The sequence below is a fragment of the Chenopodium album genome, chromosome 17 (assembly GCF_948465745.1).
Source record: "Chenopodium album chromosome 17, dcCheAlbu1.1, whole genome shotgun sequence".
Classification (NCBI taxonomy): domain Eukaryota; kingdom Viridiplantae; phylum Streptophyta; class Magnoliopsida; order Caryophyllales; family Amaranthaceae; genus Chenopodium; species Chenopodium album.
In genome coordinates, this window is record NC_137850.1 from 9196708 (window position 1) to 9220753 (window position 24046).

Consider the following 24046-nt stretch of genomic DNA (forward strand, 5'->3'; position numbering starts at 1 on the left):
ATGGGAGTTTATTGCTATCAATTAAGTCTTGAATAGCTTCCTTCAACTTCCAACAGTTTTCAGTGAGATGACCCCTGCCTTGATGATACTTGCAATTATGGTTGGGGTTCCAACTAGCTATCCTCTTTTCGACTGGTGGATCTCCAAACGGTCCACTAGCAGTTATGAGACCTTTAGCATGAAGGCGATCGAATGCGGTGTCATAACTCATGCCAATAGGTGTGAAGTTTCTCCTAAATGGCTTCTTTTTTCCTTAATTGTTCATAGCTAAGACCTCGTTTAAGTTAATAGTACTAACATTATTTGAGTGGGTGGTTTTGGAAGAAGAAGGATTGTCATTCTTCTTTTCTTTCCAGCCACTGTTGGAGTTGCTAGCAGCTTTTTATTTTTCAAGGTCGTCTTCAATATCAATTCCTATGTCATAGACGGCCTTGAAAGTATTCAAGTTACTTTGGTACTTTAGATGCTTTGAATACTTTTCTTGGAGGTTCTTGATGAACAACCTCACAGATTCTTTTTCAGTGGGAACCTCAACCATTTTAGTAGAAGTCTCCCTCCACTTATTGAAAAAAAGAGGTGAACCCATCGTTCTCTTTTTGTTTTAACATCTCAAGTTCTCTATGGTCAGTTTCAACTTGAATGTTGCATTTGTATCTATCAATGAAAACATTTGTTAAAGAATCCCAAGAGGAAATTTTCTCCTTGTCAAGGGAGAAAAACCATTGTTGACAAACGGTTTCTAAAAATAAAGAGAACAACGAACGGAAAGCTTTCTTATCAACTCCCTTAATGTTCATTATTGTTTCAAAAGCTCTTAAATGAAAATAAGGGTTATTAGTTGGCTTGAACTTTGGGATGTCGTTGGCATTGAACTTCCGCAGAAGAAGTTCCTTGTCCAAAGAGACCCCTTGTGAGCTAATCCCTTGGAACTTGTAATCATTGGAGATTCTGCTCAAGCTCTCTTCCATTCGCTCAAGCTGTTATTGTTTCGCAGGGTCATTGACTTGAAGAGCGAGAGTTTTGAACATCTCGGTCAAGCTAGCCATGTTCTGTCTTAGTTCATTAACTTCTTCTTCTGTGGCCATTTTCCTCTTAGCCTTTCTTCTTTGTCGAAACGGTTTATCAAAAGGTAAGACTTGGACGAAAGTGTTGACTTTGATTAGTCGCCCTTCCTTTCTTGACCAAGCGCTGTAAACATTAAACCATTTTGACTTAATAATTTGACTCAAATTGACTTTGACTTTATTGAGTTTTAAAAAGAAAAAGCAAAAATAGGGTGCATATTTTTGGGGATTGAATATAGGGTTCAGGCAAGGGTTTAAGCAATATGGCTGTTGGGAGGATTAATATCCGACCTATTCCCCTAAAAAAAATGATAGAAAACACGCGCACACAAGACTCTCTAGACATGGTCATGGTGAACATATATACGAAGTGTGTGCTTAAAAAGTGAGTGAAAGTGGCATGCTTTGACACTTGTGTAAGACCATGGGACCATGTGCCTAAACTCAATTAAGGACTAAATTAAATAAAGCTTTAATTATTAATAAACCGAGTAATTAGACTCGGTGTGAGGACTCAGGCAGAAAATTGAACCGTCGCCGAAGCAAAGGAACCGTCGCGAAACGCCAGAGGCCATAGTGGCGCATTAATGTTATCGCTTTGCGATGGACACTGTGTCGCGCCATAGGTCCAACCTTCGCGTCACTACTGATATGTTGGTCTGGGCCTGTTTCTAGTGCTCTACATTAAAAGGACAAGCCTAAAATCGTACTAAGTCAGATTCAGTCAATTTATTAGACTTTAATTAATTAAGCAAAGTCCTATATAGCCATTAAATTAGTTTATTTAAACTTATACACAAGTCAAACAAACGGTTAGTGTAACACATACAGGTTATGCACAAGCAAGAATGCACAACTAGTCAAGTAAGCACAATATGATGCAATGAGTTTGCACCTAACCATGGATCTAGTTCTCTAAAGTTCAGGGATAAGGGTAGTTAAAAGAGGGTCCATGGTTATGAGTTTGGATGCATCGCGCGGAAGCCTTACCTTTAGAAGGGTTGGCACGTATGGATGGGACCCCACAAGTTAAACTTGTTTCCATGGTTTGGTGAATTCACAAACTCGGATGTACCCTTCCTTGCAATGAGCGTTCGATTAGGTAGATAGAGCGTGAATTCCTAGACGATTATAGCCATATGTAGAACACATATGGGTTCAGAAAAGTGAGAAAAACTCAATCAGAAAGTTAAACTGAGCAAACGGTACTAGAACCGGTCGAAGCAAGAATGCAGATTTCTGGCTTGGTATTGGAAGAACTCGGTGCGAGACAATGGGGATCATCACGAGACGATAGCCCTGTCGTGCCGCGATATTACTATCGCGTCGCGACAGAGCCATCGCACTGCGATGAGCACTGTTTTCTCAGCGCCATTTCCTACATGCCTCAACAGCTCTCTTTGTTCTTAGAATTTTCCAGTTTTCGCAGCGTTTTTTTAATTCTAGTAGTGAAAGATAGTTCCCAAATTTCCTACGTGTAAAAATCCTATATTTTTGACACATTACAGATGGTCTATCCAATGCGGACCTTTTTTATGTTTACGCCAATAATGTCAATCAAAATTACACACATGAATACTTAGGATTTTTCAAGTCTCATCCACTCATTCTAAATTATTGACAAAATAAATTTTAGGAATTAAAATAGAAATCCTACTCAGTGGAGTCGCCAAAAAACTGTAGGGAATATTTCAAACATCCTACACTTGAGCCCCACTGTGACCATACACTTAAGCATGGTGGCGTCCAAAGGGAAGGAAGCTAGAGCAAAAGAGTCGCCAACAAGTTTTAGGAACTTGTAAACCGTTCACAGGGTGAAGGTTACACCCCTTCACGATCCATGATATTGCTAACTCCATAGTGATCCTGAACCATGACTGGATATTCAGGGATGAAGGTACAAATCCAACCTAAAAGAGATTGAACCCGCCCTAAATAGGCCTGTACTTTATTCTTCTCATATTCATGTACGCTTTCTGACTAACATACAATCAATATATTAATCCTAAACCTGTTTAATCTATATTGGTTGAATATTAATGCACAAATAAATCTATTATTGGCGATCACTTGAATTAAAATCACATTAGCCTAAATAAAATTATTAATTATCTTATTAAGCGTGATTTCAAGTACAAATTCCCTTTAAACCTGCAAGAGAGGATGTAATCAAGCAATAACAATAATATCAAGCAACATAATAACAACAATCATCATAATAATAATCTCAACAAAGCATAATAATATTATTAGCAAGATCCTAGACATGATACTAACAAGATTAATAACAAACCCTACCATGTCACTAAACATTAAAAATCAAAGCTTTAACCCTAACATGATACTAACATGATGGAAGGAATAGGAAGTAACCTAATCATGATACTAGAAAGCAATAAAAGACATCCTAACATGCTACTAGGAATCAAAATAATCTAAGCATGCTTTCTAAAGATATAGAGCAATAAAATTACTCACTTTGTTGCCTCATACCTCTTTTCTATCAAAACAAAACACACGTTAGTAACTTCAAGGAAAAATATTAAATCAAACAATTAATTTAAATAATTGAAATAGGGATTTGGGACCAAACCATCAGAAATTATCAACCTTTCACATCTAGGGCGAAGGCAACTTCGAGCTTGGTTAGGTGCGTCTAAGACTCGTGAATGCGGTATTGTATTTTGAATAGGGAAGGCTTAGAAAGAGGGAGAAAGATCAAGCTTCTAGCTTTGAGAGAGAAGAGAGTAAAATTAGATGATTGTTGATGATTAAAAACGGGGAAATAACGCCCCTATTTATAGAGAAAACATCCGAAACGCTTCGAAAAAAGTCAGAATTTGACTCGAAGTAAAACAGACCTTATCGCGATGCGATAGACCTATGGCGGCGCAATAGGCTCTTTGCCGTGCGATGGCTTGATCAGGATAAAAATCATGTATGGAGTCCTTTCCCTAATATAATTAGGTAATTAGACTCCGTAATTATCTTAATTTAAAATCAGTTTTATCTTTTAAAACACTTGTTTTATTTCAAATTAAATTCCTTATCTTTTCTAAATAATATAAAAATATAATTATTAATCCTAACCCCATTAGAATTTAAAATAACCTTCTAAATTATTCTAGAAAATTAAAGCAATTTCTAATAACTTTAGGAATGATAATTAATGGGCCCTCCACTTGATCATTGGGCCATATAAAACCATTTTGGGCCCAATTTAACATTTTTTGCCATATCTTCATTATTCATCGAAATTGGGCTTATAATATGTCGTTAGAATGCTCTTTTCAAGCCCTATCCAACTACACTATTATTGGACCCATATTATGGACCAAACTAAATTGGACTGGACATTTTTCATAAACAAGGTACGAAAAGAAACATTTTCGAAAACATAAAGAAGTATTTTTATTAAAAAGAGGTGCATCACGAGACTCTTTCACATTTCACCTTACTCGATAATCAAATGACGTGAAAGATATTCATCACTGGGTTTGGTTTTTGGGGAGACACAATCAGGTGTCTACAATCAAATGCATACTCGTAGTTCGCATTAGTATTAAACTAGCTAAAAGTCCCGTGCCACGCACGATTATCTTGAATTTTATACCGAATCATATTTTTATAATGTATTAAAAATAATTATTTATAACCAATTATAATGATAGATTATATCCATAGATTTTCTCATTCAAGGTTTATAATATATTGCTCAATGGAAATCACTCTAATTAAAGAGTTTCATATTATCTGACAATAAGATCACTAGTTGTTTTTACCATATACCCCTAATTTTTTAATTTGTTTATTTACCATATTAATGAGTGCCATTTATGGCACTCAAAGGTTAGACTTGTTCGTAGTTTTATCCACGTTTTTTTAGCCTTTTATATCTTGTTTTTAGGTAATAATGCTTGATTTGCGTGCTCGTGTGTGAGTTTAGAGAAATGCGTTTTTTTAATGGTTTTCTTATTGTTTTACTCATTTCTCGGCTATTCTCTCAGTTCTCCGATTCTTTGAGTTGTTTTGTAGGTGTGTCGGGTTTCCCGGGATTCAAATTTTAGGAGAAAGCTCAAGTGCAACCATTGAAGTCAACGGAGCCAAGCTCGGCAAGCAAAGCATGCGAGCAAGCTCGGTCAAGTAGTGCATCGCAGCAGCCCGAGCGAAGTTGCAGGCACGCTGCAGCTCAGCAGACGCGGGCTCTGGCTGCTCCAAAACAGCAAAATTCGAGCAATTTGCCCCCGCGGGCGCGGCCCTCGTGCTCCCCTGTTCCAGCCGTCTTCCTCCGCTGGCGCGGCCGATGATTCCGCGGACGCGGGCTACAGTTCCCGTGGGCGCGGCACCTGCCCAGACAGCACACGGCGTTTGGTATTCCTTTCGTACCCATTTTTCCGCGCCCGCGCAAGTTTAAGGAGAGGGTGCGGCGTCTGTTTTCTCTTCTTTGCTTATTTATAATCTTGTATTTCCTTTTGAAAGAGAACTTTTAAACTAGCTTATGATTTTCTCTCTTATATTCTTAGCTTAGTTGAGAGATTCTCTCTCTAGTTTTAGGGTTAGTTTAGGAGTAGTTTTAGAGAGAGAAAGTGAGGGATTTCAATGGTTATTTTAGAGATTGAAGATTCAAGGTGACAATTGTATTGAAGATCTCCATTATCAATCAATGAGCATTTCTCACTCTCTTTCCTCTTTATTGCTCTGTTTGATTTCATACTTGATTGTTGATTTGATGATAATTCTTGAGTAGTTGCTTTGGTAGGGATTGGGTAAACATGTATGATTGATTATTGAGATTGATTTGGGAATTTGAGTAGTTCTTTTGTTGTACTTTAATTAATTAATAGAGGTTTGCATATTGTCTAGTTTGATTGGAGTAGCTAACCATGATGCTAAACTTGATTGCATGATTGAATTGCTTGACATGACCACTTGATATCGATTTGATCATAATTGGTTGAGTATTTGATTATGTTTCTTCTTATTGTTTAGCACTAGTGAAATCTATGTTAGAGAGTATGAGGATGATTAATTGAATGCTCCTAATTGCTCCTACTATTTGTCTTTACATTGCTTGCATTGCTTGATTCCCTTATTAGCTTGATTATCATGAATGCATGTTGATCCCCATTCTTTAGTGTTTCCATTGTTTGGTTCTTGGTTTAGGTAGTTGATTAGTGTTAGCTTTCACCTTCGACTTCGACCTAGCTTAAGCGTTAATTAGAAATACTTGAACATAACCGTTCCTAGTGGTTCGACTCTTGACTTACCTCTATACTCGTATTTAGGTTTGTTAAGAGATTATAAATTTGTTTGGCCCTAGGGAGGATTAGATAACGACCTACTTTTCCCTGTGTAAAAATGGCGCCGTTGCCGGAAACGGTGTCTATGTTTGAGTGTTTTTGATTGCTTGAGTCTAGGTCTTTGTATATAATTTTGTTTTATTTGATTATAAACCTGAAATTTCTTAAATTCATCACCAGATACCCATGAGTTATACTCCCGGATTTCCAATCGATTATAAGGCTTTAGAGCAGTTTTAAAAAAACAAGGATCCTCATTCTGTACATCATAGTTTCTTAAAATTTTGCAAATTTTTTCCCATTTCTAAAATAATTCCTTGTATATTCCTACAGAAATTGTGATTCCACTATCCATCGCACCACAATCTATCCTTAAATTTTCGAAGAGAATACACCACATAATTACGGGAAATCACAGTTGAAGAAAAACAAATAAGATAGCCTAAATCCAACTCAACTTGACCACAAGAAACTATTTACCTCTTAAAAAAAGGAGAATGACTCAGATGTGGAAATAAACCCTACCAAAAATAAAACAAAGTAACGACTGCATTGTTAGAAAATTAAAAACAAATTAAAAAGTCAAAGTTTCATTGGTAATTTGCGGAGCAAAAATCTAACACCTCCCCTCTCCTTTTGTAGGTGAAGATGGCTCCAAAGAGGAAAGGGTGACCACCATCTAAATTTCTCTCATTTGTAGGGGTGGCTTGGAGCGTGACGATAATTAATAAGGAGGCGGAGGGAGACTATGCTTCTGCTGTTGTTGTTGCTAAGAAAGGCGTTGTAGTTGCCGATAACATCAAGAAAAAGACTAACGATGGTTGGTTTATATATGGGTTTGGTTCATCTTAGACTATTCTTTGGTACGCTGTGTAAGATTTCTAGTCATTTACATATTAGGCAAAAGAAGGAAAACGACATGTAAGCAAGGTGGCGTATTAGGTGGAAAACCAAGAGGTAAAGGTGGAGCACGCAGCTCTTGTATGGTGGGAAGTCAGAGCACAAGAAAGGCTTCCGGTGCTGGTCAGTCATCATACTTCATAATAAAATTGCAGAAGCAAAAGAAAAAACTGTTTTGTGTAATCGTTTGTGAATCCTGCCGGTGGGTCTTTCTTCTAACACTGGCAGGAGAATAAAACTTTTTAGATCTAAACAATCCCAAGATCTAATCTAAGCTGTGATACCATGTCAAATAATATAAAACTCCTTGATTAGAATGATTTCCATTGATCAAAAGATATTCTTATACAAATAATATATAAACCTAGGATGAGAATATTCGATGGATATTCTCCATCATATCGCTTAACTTTAATCTATATCCAATACCAAAGACATCAAATTTATTACCCTTCGTATTTTTTTTCTATATACTTCGTGTATGTTATCAAAATAATTCTTTTAATGAATGGGATCCCATAGCTAAAATGTAAAGTTCAAGAAAAAAAATATGATAATTATAGGGAATATTTCAAACAGCTAACTTTGAGCCCTACTGTGATCATGCATTTAAGCATGGTGGCGTCCAAAGGGAAGAAAGCTAGAGCTAAAGAGTCACCGACAAGTTTTAGGAACTTGTAAACTGTTTATGAGGTGAAGGTTACACCCCTCACGATCACAGAGATCGCTAACTCCATAGTGGTCCTGAACTGTGACTGGATATTCGGGGATGAGGGTACAAATCCAACCTAAAAGAGATTAAACCTGTCATAAATAGGCCTCTACTTTGTTCTCCTCATATTCATGTGTGTTTTTCGATCAACATACAATCAATATATTAATCCTAAACCTGTTTAATCTATGTTAGTTGATTATTAATGCACAAATAAATCTATTATTGGCGATCACTTGAATTAAAATCATATTAGCCTAATTCAAATTATTAATTATCTTATTAAGCATGATTTAAACCTGCAATAGAGGGCGTGATCAAGCAATAACAATGATAAATTAAGTAACATATAATTATTAACAAATTATGTAGAAATTATTCGTAAATTAACAAATAACGTGAAACAATTCGTTAATTAACAAATAACATGAAATGATTCGTTAATTAACAAATAACATTAAATTATATATATAATTAGACACAACAATTATCATCATAATATTCTCCAAGTATAACAATTTAGCCAGATCCTATGCATGATATTAACATGATTAATAACAAATCCTAGCAAATCATTAAAATCAAAGCTTTAAATTTAACATGATACTAGAAAGCAATAAAAGCATCCTAACATGATATTAGGAATTAATAAAATATTCTAAACATGATTTCTATATCAAAAGAATAATTAAGTATCAAACTACTTACTTTGAAGCCTCGTATCTCTTTCTATCAAAAGAATACACACGTTAGTAATTTCAACGAAAATATTAAATCAAACAATCAAAATAATATGAATTGAAATTAGATTTGGAACCAAAACCTCAGAACTATCAACCTTTTACGTCGAGTTCTAAGGCAACTTCAAGCTTGGTTATGTGTGTCTAAGTCTCGTGAAGGACATATAGTGTATGTGTATGAAAAGGTTTTAAAAATCTAGATAGAGACAGAATAAGCTTTAGCTTAGAGAGTGAAAGAGAAAGAGAGGATTGATGATTGAGGGTGATTGTTAGTGATTGTTGATGATAGAAAACAGGGTAAATCGACCCTATTTATAGGGAAAAAATGACCGTAAACGATAAGAAAAGAGTCAGAATTTGACTAGGAGTAAAACAGGTTCCATCGCGACACGACAAGGTTATCGCGATGCGACAGTGTTATCGCATGGCGATAAGCCCATCGTGGCGTGATGAACCCATCACGGCGCGATGGTTTCTGTACGATGGTTTTACCGATGGTTACCAACTGTCGGAGCCTTTTTAAATCCCGATGGAAAAAGCCATCGGTGTTTTGTTCCCGATGGTCAAAGCCATCGGTATATTTGGATCACCGATGGCTTTTGGCAATCGGTAATTTTTTTAAAAAAAATAAAAAAAAAATTAAAACCCCTGCCCACCCCCTGCCTACCCACACCCCTGCGTACGGCCCTGCCTACCCACCCCCCTGCCTACCCACCCAACACCGCCGTCGTAAGCCACTAAGCACCGCCAACCACCACCACAACCCTGTTCCACCTACCACCACCGCCGTAAACCACTCAACACCACCAACCACCACCCGAAACACCCTAAAAATCAACAAAAATCAACACAAAACAATCCACAAAAACCAACCCCGAAAGAAACCAGAAAAATTAACAAAAAATCAAACATTGATGAAAATTAAAGTTAAAAAACAATAAACACACGAAATTCAACAAACACACCACGAAAATGGTAGAAAATTAAACCCACAAAAATCACACAAATAAATCCACAAACGAAATTAACTTACAAAATTAAACAAAAAATCCACATACCTTTCAAATTTCTTCTTTTTTGGGTTTAAATGGTTAAACTCGACCATGAAAATTCCAGATTTGGAATTTTCATGGTCGAGTTTGACCAAAAAAACCGTAACCTCGTGACGGTGATGGTTAACCCCAAAAAATTGTGCAGAGAAGGGAGGAGGAAAGACATAGAAGAGAAGGAGAAGAGGAAAAGGTGAAGATAGAAGAGAGAAGAAGAGGAGAGAGGAGAGAGAAGAAAGAATGAGAGGATAGAGGAGATAGAAGAGGAGAGAGAATAAAGAATGAAGAAGAGGAGAGGCGTGAATGAAGGAGGAAGAAAGAGAAAGTGATAGGGGGCGAAGGAAGAAAGAGAAAGTGAAAGAAAAAAATAGGGTTTCCTCCCCATTTTTTTTTAATATTTTAAGAAAATACCGATGGCTAAAAGCCATCGGTAAAATACCGATAGGTCAAAGCCATCGGTATTTTTATTTTACCGATGGCTTTTAACCATCGGTAAAAAAAATTAATTTTCTTTTAAAAAATTAGATTTTACCGATGGATGGAAACCATCGGAAATAATTTACCGATGGTAAGGCCATCGGTATTTTAAAAAATACCGATGGCTTGATAAAACCATCGGTAAATTATATTTTTACCGATGGATTTTAGTGGCCATCGGTATTTCCCATCGGTAAACGCGTGTATTCTTGTAGTGAACTTTCGTACGAAGTCCTTCTTTCAATTGAATTGAGTTAAATAGAGTCCGTTCTTATCTTTTATTAAACCGGATTTAATCCTTTTAAAACACTTGTTTTATTCCAAATATAATTCTTTATCTTTTCAAAGTCAATAATAATCATAATTATTAATCATAATCGCTTTAGAACTCAAAATAACATTCTAGATAATTCTAGAAGATTAGAATAAATTCTAATGACTTTAGAAATACAATTATAATTAATGGACCCTCCACATGATCATTGGGTCCGTACATAAAACTCATTTTAGGCCAAGTGTAGTGTTTTAGGCATAAATTCCTCGTTATAACTCAGAATTGGGCTTATATCGTTAGAAAGGTCTTTTCAAATCGCTTCCAACTACACAATAATTGGATCCGAATTATGGACCAAAATAAACTAGTTTAGACGTTTTTCATAAATAGGATACGAAATGAATGATTTTCAAAATAGGAAATGAATTATTTTTATTAAAACATTTTAGAAAACAGGGGAATTCACAAGACTCCTCAACATTTCACCTTACTCGATATCAATGACGTAAAAAGTAATCATCACTGGGTTTGGTTTTTGGGGAGACACAATCAGGTGTCTACAATAATATTAAGGATCGGATTACCACCAAAAAATATCAAAAAAATTGTTTTTTACCACCAAAACTTCTAAAACTTTTATTTTACCACAAAAAAAATTCTCAAAATTATTTTGTACCACCTTCGGTCAAGAAAACCGTTAAATCTAATGGTTTTAAAAAATCTTCGATTTTCGTCACCAAACATGTTCTTCACAGGTTTAGTAGGGCATTTTGGCCCTCTGTGTCCAACTTGAGGTCAGAATTGACAAAAAAATGATCAGAATTGCCTTGTTTTGCGTGTTTTGTGCAAAGTAATGTATTTTTAGTAGGAAAAACGAGCCATTTACGATCATTTTTTGTCAATTCTAACCTCAAATTGGACACATAGTGCCAAAATACCTCTCAAAACCCCTAAAGATCATGTGTTTGGCACGAAAATCGAATAATTATGGTTATTGGAACGGGTACCCAAATTTTCGATTCGGTTACGATTCGGGTTTTTGATTTTTCGGATAATTTTTCTCAGTCCTAAGTTATGGTGGTAAAAAAACGATTTCTTATTTTTTTTGGTAATAAAAGTCAAAAAATTCTAATTTTAATGTAAAAATTGATAATGTTATTATTCTAATTATTTTTGTAAAGTAAATTCTAATTACCTTATATAATAATATATATATATAAAAAAATTTACCTACTATATTATTAAAGATATGTCAAATATTCTGGCTAATTGTATACAAATTGAATAGGATATGATTACCAAAATGAGAAGATATAAATTGAGATTTTTAATCTGATACATTTTTGTCAGAAAATCTTGCATGGACCTGGTCCACAATAATATTATTGTGGACTTAAGGTTTATACACACATAACTGACATTATATTTAACATAGTGACCCCTAATTTTAATATAGTAACTTTATTTTTAACATAGTATCCTTTTTTAAAACTTGTGTGACCTTTATTATTATTATGAACTTAAAGTACAACATTATGTTGAATAGTGACCTAATTTAAACATAGTGATCTTTATTATTCATATTGACCATTATATTAAAATTTTCATTAAAAAAATTAACCTCTTATAACTTTTATAATATCACACTAATTTTTATTTCAACATAATAACCTTTATTTTAATATAGTGACCTTGTTTTTATTAATAAAACAATCATATTGCGTCTAATATTGGTGGTTCACAATACAATAAATTAGTGTAAACCAGATCCATTTAAGAATTTGTACATTTTTGTGAGTCCTATTGTAATATAATTTGTACGTATAAGTGGAACAATTGTAATTTAAAAATATATTGTTAATTATAATTTCCTTAATTACATAGGAAACATTGCATTTATATAATATATATATATATATATATATATATATTACACTATCTAGTGACCTAAACATATTTGTATAACGTTAGTTAATGGTTTTCTAAGTTGAGAAACATATGATAAATACTAAAATCTTGTATCTAATCAATCAATGGATATTTGAAAATAATATTTTTTTTGGCAAATATTGCAATAAAAATAGTACCAAGAATTGACATGTGTCAATCCTAATGTCTATTTTAGAATTATGTTATTTTTTTTAAACAACTTTTAGTATTGGATTATAGTTAAAAAATAATGAATAATAAAGTTATTTTTTTTAAGAAAAATGATAAATTTATTTTTTTAAAAAAATAATTAACTTTAAATTTAGAAAAAATTAGAAAATAACACCACAAATTTCTTAGAAACTGGATGATAACACCACAAAATCTCAAACTTTTATTAGAACATCACCAAAAATCCCGAAAATTAGATTTCACCAACATCTAACGGATTCTTGGATGAAATCCGTTAATGGAGCCCACTCTAGACACGTGTCTCTCATTGATTGGTTTTAAAAAAAATAATAAAAAAAACCCCCTAAACCCTAACCCAACCCAGCTACCACTGGAACTACATGCTCCCAGCCATCGAAAGCCTAAATCTAGTTGCCGAGAGCCCAAACCCACCCGCCCGAACCCCTTGGCCCGACCAAAACTGCTGAATTCACCACTTCCTGTAACACCCCCGATCTACTAACTAATAATAAACAAGAATTAAAGGAAAAATAAACAACCTTTAAATAAAATTGCGGAAGCAGACACCTAAATCGGAGGTACCACCGCCACACTCAACAACCTGTCAAGTGTTAAGGCTTACAAAATCCCAATAATTACAACTCAATAAACTAGGTGAGCTATTTATACAACTTTATAGACTCGTTATAGCATACTAATCGAAACACTTGAGCTCCTTTAGCTACGATCACTTGTTAAACCTGCTCGGAAAATCTTGAATGCTCACCATTAAGGACAAATTCCAAAATAGATCATCGTAGGGCCACCACAAGAAAAGACATGGCCACAAACACAAGTGGCACAACAACAAACAAACACACACGTCAGCAAAAAGCTGAGTAATCAACACTTATGAATATAAATGATAAATGATAAAATAATTAATATAGTAGCTCACCTAAAAATGTAGTTTAAAACTACATTACACGTTGTACTCTGAAAATAATCTTTATCAACTCAATCTCGAATAATAATACAAACCTTTACTCAATAAACTGATCTATCCCATAAGTATGCCATGCTCTTTGTTCTATACATAGCCTTGGACATGGGTAATTCGAATAACAAACCAACAAGTATAAAAACTTGAATACTCCCAATAACTAGAAAAAAAAAACACTTTAAATCAGATCACATACGGGCCAAAACCCACTATAGGGGACCATAGAAAAATAATAAATATTGTACCTCATTCTTAACTCATGATTATCATCTCCTTACCAACATGCCAAGGACTAAGGTTTATAACGCCGAGCCTCAAACCAAGAACAAAATAATAGTCCTCAACCTTTTGATCTCATACATCAATCAAATAACCATTCACAGGTTAATAAACAATATCTCAATAGTGGCACGTGTTCACAAATAATATAACAATTCGAACTCGATTCAATCATAGTTTGTCTCAACCCTTATAGGACAATAAAACTAATACCCAAATATAATTAACTCACAACCCAAAAATAATACTCTGCATCAGTAACCCTAAAACCTCAATAAAATAATAATCTCTATAGCAACAACATTAAAACCCTAGAAATAATCAATCATAAACAATAAAAGTAATACGATACTCATATCCAATCAAATCATATAATACCAATAATCAATCATATACATATATAAACTTGATCACACGAATTACAATTATAAAATTTACACGTAATAATAATACAGAGTACAATCAATAAACAAATTATAACCAAACAATTCTAATAATTTAATACAATCACATTATAATCAAGCAACTCTAAAAGATCGATAGTGTGATTATCTCCGGACAAAATAGCACTATGTCGGACGACATTAATGTACGGCCCTCGTATGCTTTGAGTTTTACAAACATAATATAGATAGGTTTCTCTATTGATCACATCATAAAACATCATTAGATATGATGATGAGAACGAATTTCTTTTTATGAAGAAAATATCAAATCTTGGTTTGGTTTCACGCACAGCCAAAAGGAAAATGACGGCAATCTTTTTTTTTTTTTCTTTTTTTAATAAAGTTAAAGATGTATATATATACAAAGGTTTTTTTTCAATTAAATAAAAATAGGGTTTTAAAACTTTTCGAACTCTAAAATAAAAATATGAGATTAGGAAAGTTATTTAATAAATAAAAATAAACTACTTTTTATAAAATATATTATTTGAAATCATAAATATCCTAGGTTAGGTCTATTTTAATTTCCACTAAAGACAATTTAATGTTTTTTAGGCGCCTAATGTTTTAAGTGTTGTGATTTTGGATTTAATTACTTGATTTAAAATCATACTTTAATTTTGGAAAATTATTTTATTTTAAAAAAAATTCATTCGGCATTTTAAAATAAAATATAAGTATTTTTTTTAATAAATGGTTGTGTTATTAATTATTTTTAAAATGAAATGAATTTGTGTATTTATTTTATTCTTTGAACTTGAATATCTATTTTATTTTATCGGTGAGTTTTGGGTAATCTTAGGATGGGTATATAAGATAGATGATTTCTTTCTATGTGCATTGTATTTAATTCTTTTTGTGTTGTTCAATTTTGAATGAATTGTATATGCAAGGTATTTAAATTATGTATGTTATACAATCGTGTACATTTGGTTGTAATTACCACCTAGTATCATGTTTAAGGATTCAAGCATGTAATATAGACCAATATGTAATGATGAATTTTGCAATGTGATAGGTTTGCGTGATCATCATGTGAAGCTTATATTTATGTGACTATTAATATGCATTTATTGAATAATGTCATTCATTTAATGCTTGGCTTTTTAGGGGGGATAGTTCTTTCTTTTAATTGCTTTCCTTCAAACCTTGCACCCAATGATTATTTATTTTACTTGAGGAATCGATGAAGCATGTGGTGATGATGAAATATTGAATTGAGAACTGAGTTGTGATACTCTTGTTTTTCGAAGGGTTATTACTTGGAATAAGTGTTTATGAAAAGTTTTAATTGGAAATTTTTGAGAATAAGCTTATGAAGGAATTGTGTAAGTTTAATTGGGAAATTAGAAGAGCACTTAGTGAGCTAGTTAATAAGTATTAAAGTGTGAATACGTGAGTTAAACTACGAGTGTTTCGTAGAGGATTGGGAGATAATTGAGATGAGAACTACCTACGAAATTATAATGAAATGCTTGGTGATGTTAAATTATTTATTGAGGTGAGTTACGGGGGCGTAACTCTTTTCTTTAAGAGGGGTAGAATGCGATATAATTTCCTGCTTTTTACCTAACTCATGCTATTTATTGCTTAATTTTGCATGATTTTCCTCGTTATTGCAAAATAGTATTGTGTTTGCATGCTATTAAAGTATGTAAACTTTGGCCAAGTACGAGTCTATTGAGTATAAGTTCAGTTTGTCGAGTATATATGCTGAGGATCAAGCAATTTATAGCAACACAAAACACGAAACTTCTTTTAAGATGGGTAGATTGTAATCCTCCGTAATTTTTTGTGAAATTTAAAATTATATTTTAACATATTTATGTAAATATTTAATTATGATTATTTATTCATAAAATTTATTTTGTATAAGCAAATAAACTTAATGTTTATAAAGTTAATAAAATTATTTTTGTTAAATTATTTCTCTACCCATTTTTCAATCATGAATGATTATTCAAGTCCAACCCACCTTGTTTATACTGTTGTTGCCCACTTCAAAATATAGAAACCTTAAACTTTTATTCAAGCCCAACTCTTTAATCCTACTCTACTTAAACTTGGAAACCAAACCCATATAAAAACCCCAAAGAGCCTCAAACTCTCCCCTCTCTTTCACGTAATCCCTTTTTCTTTTTCCCCTCCTCCTTCTTCCTTACTGTTCACGATCAACACAAAGAAAAACAAAATTGCACTATATATACGCTGCTCCTGCCACCAGCGCACCACCACCGGCGACTACCCACTGCCGCCCTTGAACCACCGCAAAGCAGCCACCGTTTGTTCCCCTTTCTCTTTTTTTCTTTCTTTCCCTCTCTTATAAGTTCTTGTTTTTATTTTAAAATTTCAATCTTCATTTGACTTATTTCATGATTCTTGGTTATAATAATTTCATTATGAGTTTGGATTGTAAAAGATTAAAAATTTATAACTTTCATGATCTTTAAAGTTTTGAATAAATTTTCAGATTAATTTAATTAAGAATTTTGGGTTTTAAACCTTGTTTTTTCATGATTTTAGGTCTAATTTTGTATTAGGGAATTGAACGAACCCTATGTTGATTATATTAGCATATAATTTTTATTATTAGTATTAAAATTAATTTTTAGATTTTTAATCTTAGTTTTAAAGGTTTTAAATCATGGTTTTATGATGGACTTTTAGGTTTATGATACACTAACCTACTATATAATGATTATTTCAAATAGAGATGTTTATGAGGATGTATTATAATCTTAAACTAGATTTTCATATTATAATTTATACTTTTAAGTTGCTGGAATTTTATGTTAAATGCTATATTTTCATGATTTTAACATATAAACTTATAGTTGAACTATTAAATTATTAACTTTGACTATTGGAACAATTCAAAGGCATTATTTTGATAGTTTAAGAGGTTTTAAAGTAGTTTGGTATTGCTGTAAATTTATTTGATTGGGTGTTGATTTAGTTATTGTTGTTTGGTTTAGGAGAGGACTTCGTAGAAGGTGATTTTTTAGTCCCTAAAGTGGCCAAGCAACTCGTTTACTCAAGATACATACAAGGATACGAAAAACCTTGACTTTAGAAGCATGTTTAAGGAATCGGGAAACTTAGAATCATGTTAGGAACTTGTGGATTTGTTGAAATTGTATGGTAGTAATTGTGATTAATGCTTGATGTGATGGTTGGTTTTGATTCAAGTATGAGGATTGTGTATTAATTTATCTTGTAAGTATTATTTATGCGTTAATTTGCAAGATGCACTTAGAGGCAAAGGTATGTGAGTATGTGGCATAGAATGAATTATTTTATTACTCGTTCATGATTATTGAAAAGGAATGAGTAAAGGAAGAATTAAAGTCTTATAAGACGAGGTCAAGGTTTTGGGGTGCTTTATGCACTTAAGGTGTTTATACACCGAGGTAGTTAAAGGAATCAATAATAAATATTGTTTGTCACTAATAAGTCAAGAATTGAATTGGAAACTTGGATTGCTTGGATGATTTGATATTTGATTGATTGTATTGTTTTGCATACGAGTCATCACCAAGTCTAAACTTGTAAATCACGTAAAGTGCAAGATGGATGAGCAATAAAACTCTGGATTTGTGCACATCTAGAGTAATGACAATCAGGGGTTGGGGTACACGGGATATTAGCCGTGCACTTTTCTAGAGGCCGTCTGATCTACGAGTCTCTTGTTTCAAATACTTTTCAAAAACTATGGTCACGGAGTCGCGCCCGTGGCCATTGGATGTTTATTGATGTTTCCGAAAGGAGGCATGGGGTTTTTCTTTTATTGATGTTCCAAATGGAGCATGGGAGGACAACCTTGTCTATTGCTTATTCCGATGAATAAAATGAAATAATTTATCTATTATTAATTAGTGAGGTCTTAGTAATGTAAACAGTTGAGTCATGTGTTTGAGTCTATAATTAATTTGTATTTGATGATTGATTATTAGTAGTACGTTAGGAATTTCTTATTATTTTTCTTCGTAGCTTGTATGTACTCAGCGTTGCTGATTGCGTGCTTTTGTGTGTCTTTCTTTGGTCATGGCCTTCGCCTTTCAATGACCCTGTTATGATCTAATTTTTATACTTGTAATATTGGGGAGCAGATTAACAATAGGTTTTTACATATTCACAACTTGCATCAAGGTGGTGGGATTTTGAGTGGAGTGTTGGTTACCATTCACATTTTATGTTATTTCTTACATTTGAATTTATTTAAACTCTGTTTGATTTATTTACAACTTTTATCGGGTTTTGAATAAGGGCCTTAATAGTTCCAAGTTATAAGACTTAATTTGGTTTTGTTCGTCAGTTTTGAAACGTATATATAACTGATTTAGTTTTTCCATAGCTAAAATTCTGAAATAGCTTAATGTTTGAACACGTGGCAGTAGCACGTCAGTAATTCTCTTTAATCTTATTAAATATATTTACAGGTTAACACCCCCCTTCCCCTCTCCGAAAACCACCCTAGCCCGCACAACCACCTCACGCACCTCACCAAAGGAAACCAGTCTCCGAAACCACCTCACGCATCACACCAACCCAACCAACTCGCGCTCCCCTTCCATGCCCATAAACCACCTCACGCACTGAACCAACTCGCACCATGTCCAGAAAATCGGCAAATATGGATTTAAACGGTCATGCCCAGAAAATCAGGGTTTAATTGGCAACTTGCGCTATGCCCTGAAAATTGGTCGTTTTAGTTTCGACCGTTAGGGTTTAAACGTCGGTTTTCGATTGTTGGGGTGTTTCAAAGTTGGGTTAGGTGGGTTTTTCAGTGGCTAGGGGTGACGACAATGGGGATGGGATGTGATGGGGAGTAGGGTTGCTAGCGGCAGTGACAGGGTTGCTGGTGGTGGGGCTGGTTAATTAAGGGTTTAGGTTGCTTTTTTTTAAAAAAAAAAATTCTTTTTTTTAATAAAACTAATCAATGAATGACATGTGTACTTAGTTGGTCCCACTAGCAGATTACATCCGAAATCCGGTGGTGAAATTCAATTTTTTTTTTTTTGGTGAAATTTTTTAATAAATAAAAGTTTGAGATTTTGTGGTGGTATAATCCAATTTATGAGAAATTTATGGTGTTACTTTCTGACAATTTTGTTAGTAAAAATATTATTATTTTTAATTTCAAACTTTGTGATTATTTTAGAAATCAAGATCATATGGAAAAATAACAGCATTATTATAAATAAATATTTACCTAAAAAAAAGGGCTAGTCAGATGATCCCAATCAATTACAGAAAAACCAAAAGTAAAATCATCTTGCATTTTTATTTTACAACTCATCAACAAAAGGTAAATCTGTGAAGAAACACAAAATTTACTGACATGCCAAAAACTACAAATTAGACACAAATTATAAATTAACTACTCCGATACAAGAAGCATTACTACAAATTACTCAAAACCCATGATCATTTCACTGCCTAGGCTTCTCATGAACTTTGGCACCTTCTCAGTCCCCACTTTCTTCTCCTCTCCCTTGGACTTGTCCGCCTTCTTCCCCTGTCCCTCGGACTCTGACCTCTCGTCGGGTTTTGTTTCCTTTCCCTTCGAATCTGGCCTGTCACCGGGTGGAGCAGCAGACGGTGAAGGGAGGATGACAGCCTCCCTCTGAGCATCTATTATATCATAGAACCTGTCTTCTGTCAAACCAAAAGCAGTAGCAAATTCTGGGCCGCGCATGCTTCTTAAGATGGAAGAAGCGCCAACTAAGAACTGAGGCCGGTTTTCATGGGCAGAGGTGGTGAACCCGAAGAATTCAAACGAGCCAGACCGAGAAGCAATCTGGCAGAATGGGAAGTACCTTGGTATCCAAAACACGTCACCTTCTTTCACCTCTGCGTTCATTGCTGATGTGCCATTAGGGAAGACGACTTGGATGGTGCCAACCCCAGATAGCACGACGCCATATTCTGTTGCCATGGGGTTTACATGAGGTGCCATCATGGAGCCCTTGCAGGATAAACAAAAGGGACATCAAGCAATGATCTCAATCGAAAAGAACGATCTAAGCAAAATTTTAATACATGTAAGTACATAACCAGGGCGAATATAAACTCAAAACAAAACGTACGGCTGCCAAGTTAACCAAGTAGAGTCCAATGCCGGATTTCTTAAGTGGCTTATACTCATGTTTATCAACAGCAATACTCCAGCCATAATCGTTTTTGAAACTAGGTGTTTGATCGCGAAGATTGTAAGAGTCTGGACTAGAACCTGTTCGCGAATCATCCTTCTTTTCCCCTTTCTTGTTTTTGGTAGAATAAAAAAAGTTCCACCAAGAACTCTTGGGTTGTTCTATTTTAGACTCTTCAGTACCAGCATTTGGTGCCACCATCTTTAGACGTTCTAGTCTCTCTTCGCCCTTTAGTTTGAGGAAATTCGCCCACAAACTAGGAGCATGGGTTGTATCGGCATATACGATTGGCCCTGCATCTTGACCTGTCATGAATTCCCTCAACTGTCCTATGGAGACCTACAAAATCACAATTTTCATTTTTAGAATTAATAGTTACATGTTACACACACTTTCCTTTATAACTTGGACGATAATAATTAACATTTAAGCAAGTCTCTAACTAGATTAACCAAACCATATACTATGTATTAAACAATAATCACCACTTGATAAGAAATAATTCATAATCTTTACATCTTTATATTCATTTCATATATAGTCATTAAAGAGGGAGTAAGCTTCTCGTAAAGTCTAATTCACGATCTCAAAGCGCAGAGCGCAGTATGCTATGTTATTTGGACTCTTCATATCACTTAAAATACCCATAGCGCAGAGCGCAGTATGCTATGTTGTTTGGACTCTTCATATCACTTAAAATACCCATGTTGAATCCTCGACAATACTCCAACATCACTATAGACCCTTGATGCTTGATTTTGGACCGAAATCATGGATATAATTTATAAGAAAGTTTAGTCTTACACTAGGATGCATACATTGGAAACTTTCATATTCATAAAAATCAATTAGTTAGGAATTTGTGCGACTATTGTGCATAAAATTGCAAAGGTAAAAACCTTTGAATTTCACTTAGATGACCAAAAATAAACTAAAGAAGAAACCGAGAAAGTGTAAAATAAGATTTGCTCACATTGAACGCAGTGGAAAGAGTTTGAGGATCAAATCCAGCCAACACTGAAACAGGATCTCTTCCTCCTCCGATGAAGAAAGACTGCAGAAAAGAAAATAATCAAACAAGAAATCTAGTAAAATAAACTGATATACCAAACGGTTTAACACATGAAAACTCTTCATTCGAAAGTAGAATTTACGAACCTGGAAGGTACCGAAGCCCAAGCCTTCCGAGGGATCGATGCTACAAATGATAGTAAGCCGTTCAGTCTCCCCAGTGTTAACAATATAGAAAGTTGAACCAGCTGGAATTCTGTAGACATCTCCATTCTTTAGTTTCCTTTCTGATAGCTTATCATCATAGATGAATCCAAGTTTTGCTTCACCTAAAGAATTTAAACAGAAAATAAAAATATTATATACCATCTACATTATCAGAGTTGTAATCGTCTAATAATTTAAATTTCTTTCACACATACAGTCTTTCAAGTATAGCACTATCGTTCGAATTCAGAATTTCATGCAAGTCCATTTCAAAGATGTAAGCACGCGATATTTAAGGAGCTTTACAAGATCAAATTCTCTATCGCACTTTTTGTGTACCAAGTGTGTGCTACTAATTTTGATTGCTGCATACTTGCATAGTACTATCGGATCAAGATGATTAGATGAATGGAACACAAAAGGGAAAAAATCAATAAATTATCTCTAGCTATAACATATTGTTCTTACTAGCTATGGATTGATAAGCAAAAACTTCTTAGTAGCTATCAACAATTTAGACTAGGGCTGATCTAAGCTCGGATACATACATAATATACCACATTACCACTTCAAACTTTGAGAAGGGTAGCCATGAAAATTAAAGAGATAGAACTCCTTTAAACTTTGACAAGGGTAGCTCTTCTTTGTTCTAGGGGTGACAATCACTCTTTTTACGGTAGTTTCAATAGCTCGATCGGGATAAATTAAAACTAATCTAAACTTATTAGTCCTCAATTATACAAATCTGAGCTTATTAGCTTGAAATTGAACTTATCCGAACTTATAAAACCATCACTATAAGATTTTTAATGAAGAGATTACATATTTATGAAAACAATAATTCACGAGACACATGCACATCAAGAATTCATATTAATGACGACTATCAGCTAGAATACTAAGAAATTTCTTATTGTTAAGATACATGATTGTAATGATATCTAGGGTCATTTAATCATATGTCAAAATGTAATTACATAACATAAACATAAAATTCTAGTGATAAAGTTGACAAATGCACCATACAAATAATTGTTACCTACATCATGTTCCATTTTAATCAATAGAACAAAAATAGCACTAGTTCAAAAAAAAATTACAATATCAACATCACAATTAATCACCCATTTTAATCAATAGAACAATAACAGTGCTAGTACCAAAAAAGATAGGAAAATAGAGAATAATATAATACCTCTACGTATGTAAAGAATCAAGGAACAATCCAAGTACTGAGGAACAAAAAGTGAACGTGGTTCCATAGTAATAAAACCAATATGAAGTGGACTCTCCACAATTTTCCCTCCATACCCTTTAATTACCCTCATTTCCCCTGCTTGTGTACTCACCACCTTCTTTGAATCCTTTAACAAAAACATCTCTCCCTTCCCTCCTCCTCCCGGTCCATACGGCTCTGGCCTCGGCTTCGGCCTCGGCTCCCTCCCCCCTTCCTCATCCTCATCCTCGTCCTCATCCTCATCCCAACTCCGATGCTGGTGTCGCCGCTCTTCCTCCGCCGTCTTCTCCCTTCTTTTCCAATCCTCCTCCTTAGCCCTCCTCTCTTCTTCATGATCATATTGACTTACCACAACTTGCATGGAGTAGCACACTACAAGTGCCACCAACAATATACCCTTTAAACTTCCCATTTTTTGATGATGATTTGTTGTTGAGTTGATTAGTTTAAGGGAAATTGGAGAGTCATAGTTGTGGTATAAGTAGCAAAATATGGGGGTGATTGAGAAGACACGTGTTTTTCATGCAGGATTTTACAGAGTTTGGTGTCAAGGTTTTATGAAGGACACTGGTTGAGTAGAGAATCAAACTCGAATATAATTTTAAACATCTGCTTCAATTCTCAGCTTCGTTATTTAGATTGTTTGGAAATAGAATTTTGTGTAAAAAATAAACGATGATAATTAAAACTAAGAGAGCCCCAGTTCATCTTTACTATAAACAAAAAAATATTTATCTAGCGGTAATTTCGTAAATAAATTAATATAAAATTTTAATTAGCATAGTATTTTTTAAATAAATCAGCATTAGTGGAGCCAACATTTGACAAAAAATTTTAATTTATTTAAAAAATACCACTAAATAAACGTTCTTTAATTTATCGTGAAGATGAACGGATACACTCTATTTTGTATAAAAATAGTATTTCTTAGTCAGTTTTTAATGAGAATATATATTGTGGGATAGACGGTTGTGATTATATTTGCATTCTTCAAATTATTGTCATATTATTCCGACCCCTTATTATTAAGTTTTTATAATTTTTGATTATCTAGGGAGTAAGCAAATGTTCGACATTGCTCAATTTCTATATTAA

General features: G+C 34.0%; 1 protein-coding gene across 1 annotated transcript; it reads right to left on the reverse strand.

Moving 5' to 3' along the window:
• Positions 1-19591: 19591 nt before the first annotated feature.
• Positions 19592-23363, reverse strand: LOC145587558 (vicilin-like seed storage protein At2g28490). Its single transcript, XM_081644288.1, has 5 exons — positions 22910-23363; positions 21655-21836; positions 21470-21550; positions 20434-20835; positions 19592-20312 (listed from the first exon to the last, which is right to left on the reverse strand). Exons 1-5 carry the CDS (start codon positions 23361-23363, stop codon positions 19755-19757), a joined length of 1677 nt encoding a protein of 558 aa, XP_081500414.1. The 3' UTR covers positions 19592-19754.
• Between the last annotated feature and the right edge of the window lie 683 nt (positions 23364-24046).

Bases quoted from the DNA above. Each gene is read 5' to 3' on its own strand.
- LOC145587558 (XM_081644288.1), bottom strand. From the start codon at position 23,363: ATGGGAAGTTTAAAGGGTATATTGTTGGTGGCACTTGTAGTGTGCTAC. The intron at 21,551-21,654 runs GTTCGTAAATTC...TCTTTTCTGCAG, and splicing joins TGGGCTTCGGTACCTTCCAG to TCTTTCTTCATCGGAGGAGG. The intron at 20,313-20,433 runs GTACGTTTTGTT...TTATCCTGCAAG, and splicing joins ACTTGGTTAACTTGGCAGCC to GGCTCCATGATGGCACCTCA.